General features: G+C 47.2%; 1 protein-coding gene across 3 annotated transcripts in view; it reads right to left on the bottom strand.

Annotated features, from left to right (window-relative positions):
- Positions 1-635: 635 nt before the first annotated feature.
- The window catches only part of ST6GAL1 (ST6 beta-galactosamide alpha-2,6-sialyltranferase 1), a 123,953-nt gene continuing 117,690 nt past the window's right edge, over positions 636-6,898 (bottom strand). For all 3 annotated transcript variants that reach the window (XM_006765850.2, XM_006765848.2, XM_006765849.2), the window contains 2 exons: positions 5,737-5,911; positions 636-3,264 (listed from right to left, as the gene is read on the bottom strand). In XM_006765850.2, coding sequence (XP_006765913.1) covers positions 3,023-3,264; positions 5,737-5,911 — 417 coding nt within the window. In that variant the 3' untranslated portion in view covers positions 636-3,022. The remainder of the gene's footprint in view (positions 3,265-5,736; positions 5,912-6,898) is intronic.

The following is a 6,898-nucleotide window of genomic DNA, read 5'->3' as shown; positions in this document are numbered from 1 at the left end:
GATCAATCTCTGATTCAATCTCTGCCTGTGTCTCCACATGGCAATCTCTCTATATCATGTCTATCCCCCAAATTTCTATAAGGACACCAGTCACATTGGATTAGGGGCTCACTCTACTCCAGCAAGACTTCATTTTAACTAGTTACCTCTGCAATAATTCTACTTCCAAGTAAGTTCACATTCTGAGGCATAAGAGATTAGGACTTCAACATATGAATTGAAAGGTATGCAACCCATAGCAAAAAACATGGAATTCCTTCTCCCTTATTCCTACTTCTCCTCGGGATCTTTTACCAAACATTTTGGTTATTCCCTTAGGATATCATTCCTTTAAGCGTTTTAGGCTCTTGGAAACCAAGGTAAGTACCATCCTTTTATTTTGCTTTCACCCAAGGTGCTGCACAAACAACATCTTAGTCATGTGAATCCAAGCAAAAGCAAAAGAAAGGCAAATCAATAAACCAGTCAGTATCTCATAGATGCTATCCTGACACATAAGTGACCATTCCTTTTCCTGGAGCACTGCAGAAGAGCTAGTGGGGGCAGATTTGGGGATTCGAGGTTCCAGCCATGTCCTCTTTGGAGATGAGAGGTGACAATCAGTTGTTCCCTTATCAAGTAAAAAGAGAGAGACAAACTTTAAAAAAAAAACCCATTTATTTAAAATTTTACATAAGCTTTGAATAATTCAAAATTAGCTTAGGCATTTTTCAGAAGATGCCTCAACTCCAAATCATGTCAACAGCTATTTGATTGGTGAAAGGATTAGAGGACCTCATGATTACTGTGGGAGACAGAACCCCTTAGAGACAGGGGAGTTCCAATTTTTAAATTATCTGTAACACATATTAAACATCTCACCAAATCAACAGTGTGTGCATTTTACCAGAGTTTCTATGTAGAGCACAGAATCACACTTAAATTAATTTGATCCCTTATATTAATAATAACTAAAAGCTAGCATCTACCCAGTGTAGTCTCAGTGTCCACGCCAACATCTATCTCCTGAGGATGGAATGACACGTTCCTCTGTACTCAGTGTTCATGATTCAAAGGTTGCAATGAGTGAGTCAAATAAGAAAAGCAAGTCAAGAATTTATGGGTCCCGGGAGGCAGGCAAGACTAGTTCCACAGAAATTAGTGGCCCAAGTGCTTCTCCCGCCCATTCCCAAGCAGAATCAGGCCTGGGCTGGGCTGCAGGCAGGGAAGAGTAGGGACATGTTCTGCCCCCTCCACTGCCTCGGATAGTCTCCTGATTGTTCGTTCCAAACAGGGTAGTTGTTGTTCCCCAATAGGACAGTTAATTCCCTAAGGACAGGACCTGATCTCTGGCCTCCTTCAAAGCAGGGTGCTGCCCAGGTGTGAGCACAGAGCAGGTCCTTAGTAAGGGAAGGAAGGAAACTGCCATGTACTGAGCACCTATTAGGTGCCAGGAACAGAGTCAGGGCAGGCGTTTCATGTGACCCTCACAACAGCACTGTGAAATAGGTTCATCATGCCCATTTTACAGATGTGGAAACAGAGGCTCAGACAGGAAAACTTGCCCAGGGTGGCATGGCTAGTAAATAGAAGACTGCCCCTGACCACTTGCTAGAGGGGCAGCAGGGGAGGCCTGATCACCTTGTGAAAATCAGTTATGGTCTCTAAGGTTCTGACCTCAGAGAGAAACTTTAAGTTCTCGGGAACCATATCCCCACTCCCTGAGAGACCTTTCACAGAAAGCCCATGAAGGTCAAAGACATCGAGGTCAGGATACTTTTAAAGGAGAAAATGCTTAGAAGTATTCTGGGAGGGGGAGGGCCACTTTAAAGGGAAAAAACAAGATGATAGATAGAGGGAGGTTTGGGGTGAGCATTAAAAAGGAAGAGGTGAATACAGTGTACAATACAAACCCAGCTAGTAGGATAGGCTCAGGGCAGGCCAAGCTGAGCCTAGAGAAATAAGGGTTTTGGCAATGTTTTTGTATCTTCCATGGGGCTGCACTTGTTGCCTCACACATGGATTGGGATTTTCCTCAAAAAAAATTTGAGCCTGAAAGTTCAGGCAGACCCTAGAGAATAAATATGGGTAATAAAGGCTGAAAGGAAAACATGACTCAAATGACTCAGACAAAATCTGCTTGACATGTTTCCCTTCTTTCTCTAAAACCCATTCCTTGGCCCCCGCTCTGTGAAGCCCTCTATGACCCACAGACACAGTGTGTGCTCCTCCTCCTCAGGGTACACAGACAGACAGACAAACAGCAAGCCTACCTCTCTACAGGCCCCCAGGGCACTGAGCTCACTGCATCCTACTCATCTGTCTTTCCTACTGAACTGTGAGCAACTTGAGGATGGAGACCATGCATTTCTGTAGCTCCATCTCCATATGGAAAGAAATGTGGGTTCATCAAGACCTTTTGCACATAGGCACCCAGGCCAAGGGACCAGCCAAACAGCCTGAATGATAGGACATTGCCTCTCCCAAGGACATGGGCCTTGGGAGCAACTTCCTTCTGGAGGAACTGAGCATGTTTCCTACAACCTGTAGCATTTGCTTGCCCCCTCCCCAACTCCCTTCCCCAGTGCCACCCTATAGACATCATCATAATTAGTGAGAATTTCTTTCAAACATGAAATCAATGTCTAAGTGCAGATTTCAAGCAACATAGAGTGCTGGTTTGTGAGAATAACATCATTCAGGTGGAGAAAACAGCCCCCAGTTCGGGCAACCCTGGTAGGAAAGGTAGGTCTTACATTTACTCTTGTGGAAGGAGGGGAGGACTCTGTCTGGAAAGAGCGCTAGGTGTGTGTGCAGGGGGTTTGGGGCTCACACACCGCTATGGCTATAGGGCAGGCTGGGCCTGGTTCCTCGCTCTTGGTTTCCTGAAGCCCCAGGGCCCTTGCTGATGGAAGGCCTACGGTGCAAGGAGCAGGCAGGGGCTGTTCAGGAACATGGTCTTCCCAGGCCCAGAGTGGCCAAGAGACGGGCTATAAAATGCCCAATGGAGAAGGGTGAGGGCACCTGGCCAAGGAGCCCATGCTCAGCAGTGAATGCTCCGGAAGCCAGGCAGTGTGGCTTTTCCAAGCAGGTAAATGTCCTCGTCCACACCCTGGTTGAGGTACTTCACCATATTCTTCTCAAAGAGGAGCGGGTGGTAGGCACCCATCGTGCAGGCGCTGTCGAAGAACTTCTGGTAGTAGTGGCACACGTCAGTCTTGCGCTTGGATGGCAGGAACTCATAAATATCCACCTGGTCACACAGCGTCATCATGATGATGATGCCTGCAGAGGGGATCAAGAGATTAAGTCCTGCCCGACAACCCACCCTGCTCCTCGGAGCTCTGCCCAGTGAGTCCACAGTTCATGACCCCAAATTTGAGGAGAAATTTATCTGGATTTCCTAGTTATTCTTACGATTCCCAACATGAGTCCTTCTGATAAGCCAATCTGGCAGGCTGTTCCTTGCAGATCACTGAGCCTGATTCACGTTTGTATCCCTAGCACATAGGCCAGAACCCGGTGCATGGCAGGTCCTCCCTAAACACCAGCCGATTGATGGACTGCATTCATCATCAATGCATTTATCTATGTAAATGAGCTATGTGAAGAGAGAGGACAAGGTGACTGAGAAGACAGTACCACCACAGGTACATAATACTTTCTAGCACTTTTATATCCCGAAGGAACCTCTTAGATGGTGCTATTTGGGAGAAGGTGTTTCTTATGGTACTTGCAGGAAACAGTGTGAAGAGGGAAGACTTTTCTCCCTCAGCTGGGAGGAGGAACATATGGAAACTGGAGCACCCCATGGTCTGTGTTGATGGGCTCTGCTCATTTATGTAAAGATTAGAGCCGAGGAGGTGGGACCACATTGGTGCTCTCAGGGAAGCGGTGCAGACACTGAGATGCTGCTACCATCCACACAAGTCCCCACCTAGATCAGTCATCTCGTGCAGGACATGTCCTTCAGGTTCTTCATCTGCCTCAAGAGGGTTATCTACCTACCTCCTACCACACAGGTTATTATTGTTAGGATGCAATAAGATCATGGCTCTAAGACCCCTTTTGTCAACATAAATATAGGGAAACTTTATGATGGAACAGTTCCCACTAACAGCAAAACTATAAAAACTGCTGCAGCAACTTTGTTCCAAAAGAATCAGATATGGGGAAAGCCCTCTCTCTGCCTCTGGCTGCCCCTGGTCCAGTGGGGGAGAAAAGATACATCTGCAACTAAGGGATGTAGGCACAGCAGGAGTGCTAGAAATTGAGATAGAGCACCTCCTATGAGAGAGGGCTCAAGTAAACTTCCCAGAGCACTGGTGTGGGAGATGGCAGGGACTATGGCCATGAGGGATGGGCAAGAGGGGAGGATTAGTGGTGGAGGGGACAGCATGGGAAAAGGCAGAGCAGTAGAGAAATATGTTCCCCATAATGCTTCCCCAGCTATTCCTGCTCAAAGGGCTCCAACATGAGCCCCAAAGGCACCCATTCAAAAGTTGAAGAGAAAGATATGAAATGTGAAACCGGAAGAGCCCCCATCTATTTCTATAAGGAGTACCTCTCATATTAAACACCTAGTTGTTCATTTACTCAGGGAACATTTTCCACAGGGCTGTCCTGTGCCAGACTCACAAAAGATGAGTCAGCCATAGTCCCCACCCTGAGGGAGTTTGCACTCTAACCGGGGAGGTCACAGTCCCCGCCCTTGAGGGAGTTTACAGTTTTATAGGGGAAGTGGAAATGCAAATGAAACAATGGTGAATGGTTGGGGCCATTGGTGGAAAGTAGCCCGCTCAAGGACCCAGAGAAGGGAGCTTCCCTTCCCGTGCAAATACCAAGCCTAGAACCTTGTGGAAATTGCCCATGATCCAGCTAAACTAAAAGTGAAAGGGAGGTAAGGCAGACATTCCCTGAAGGCCAAGAGAACTGAAGAAAGTCCCAGAAGAAAGTCTACAGCCAGCATTCCGAACCCCTCTCTACTCTGACCCCCAAGCCCACTCCACATCAGCTCCCACAGCTCCGTTCATGGCTCCCAAATGCAGTCAAACTTCACTGCTCATTCTCTCAGGGCCACAACTAGGGTGTTCACTAGCATGAACAATTTTTTAAATTCTAAATAAAGTATTATTGATTCTTCCTTTATCCCCAGATTTCAATATGGCTCAGCATATTATTATTCATCCTGTCTTTATTTAAAATTTTGATGTTCCATTCATCATACAATTTTGCATTGTGATTTTTACAAAATATTGTGTTAAGATACTATCTTGTTCCTGAATTTTTTGGCACCTGTTTAAGTGGTATGGCTGATGTCAGTGTATCGCTCTCCTCAACAGAGCCCTGCCCTGTTCTCTCTGTGTTACCACATCCCTTCTTGTCTGTGCTTCACCACACCTCCACCTGACAAATCTGCCCCTCTCACAGGCCTGATGCAAAGCTACACCTCCACAAAGCTCTTGGACTGTCCACCTAGATAGTGTCCTCTCTCCTGTGGCACCAGGATGGTCGCTCCCCTCTCGCACAAATTGAATGCTACCTCAGGCACCTGACTGAACTCTCCCACTGAACATCCTAAAGAAAAGGGAGTCTATCTTATTAATCTCTGTAACTTAGCTGGAAACTGGCATAGTGTACAAATCCAGCAAAAACACAATTGTTTGGTGAATGAATGAATGAACGAACAAGACCCCAGGAGAAAGCTAATCTCCTCTATAAACAAACACGAGAGGTCTTTCCCAGACATGGACTCACCGAGCATCCCAGAGGACGGGGGATTTGGCTGAATCTCCTCTGGGGAGATTTCTTGAATGATGTCCCACAGCTCCCAGGGCATCTGGGGTCTGAGGATGTAAAAGGGCTGATCAGGATGCAGTTTACGATAGCTCTTGTAGTTATCAAAGAATCTGTAGTCGGGATTCTTGTACCACTGAAAAAGAAGGAAATGATTTGTCTCAAGGGGAGAAGTATGCCAGTGTTACTGGTGCCTCAGGCAGTCGTCCTCATCTGGGGACACAGGGGCGTGGGGAGATGGGGGGGAAGGAGCAAGGCAGAATCCTGAGGCATGGCCCCTCCGTTAGAGAAAATTTCAGACTTCCCTCCACATCACAGCTCTCAATGATAGCAGGGAGAGCCAGCATGTAGCTCACAGGGGATTTTGAGCATGGTGACCCTGGAACAGCTTCAGATTTAAAGATCATAGAATCTGGGAATGATATCAGTGCTGAAAGGGGCCCCTGGCACCATCGAATCCCACCCTCATTTTTATTTTTATGGGGGCAAAGATCAGTGCAAGACTGTGGAAACTGAGGAGTGAGGTATGAAATATCACCAGAGCTTGTCAGCTACTGCAAATTGTCCAACTTGCAAATTCAGTGTCCCAAGAGCCGTGCTCTCTGTCCTTCCTAAAGCCATTCTCCTGTGGCCACTGCAACCCACATCAGAGAGAGGCCAACTGCCACTCATGACAGCGAGAGGGCCATTCTGGACAGGCCGAGTCCAGCAGGCCTGACACTCTCGTCTTCTTCCCTTGAATGAGCTGATGTTATAGATCTGGCCCTTTGCCTAGGAAATCAAGTCCTGAAAGACGTGACTTTCCCTCTCCACATTCAGTTTCCTCATCTGTAAATGGAAAAAAACCACATTTCTGTCTACTTCCTCATGTTGTTATGAGAGTGAAATGAGGAGAATTCTGGAAATTGAAAATGTGGGACAAGGGTAGTGACATGATTTATAGGACTAACTAGAAGCCCAGTGCACAAAATTTGTGCACAGGTAGGGTCCCTAGGCCTGGCTGGTGATTAGGACTGATCTGTGGGGTGACTGGGGGAGGGGGCGACCAAGGGGGCCCCACTGGCACCCGCCTTGGCTGGCCTGGGGCCTGTAGGCTTGGGGCAGCTCCTGCATTGAGTTTCTT

This window comes from Myotis davidii, unplaced genomic scaffold (genome assembly GCF_000327345.1).
Source record: "Myotis davidii unplaced genomic scaffold, ASM32734v1 scaffold41, whole genome shotgun sequence".
In the NCBI taxonomy this organism is placed as follows: domain Eukaryota; kingdom Metazoa; phylum Chordata; class Mammalia; order Chiroptera; family Vespertilionidae; genus Myotis; species Myotis davidii.
Note: the sequence above shows the minus strand (reverse complement) of the source record. Positions and strands in the feature narration are given on the sequence as shown.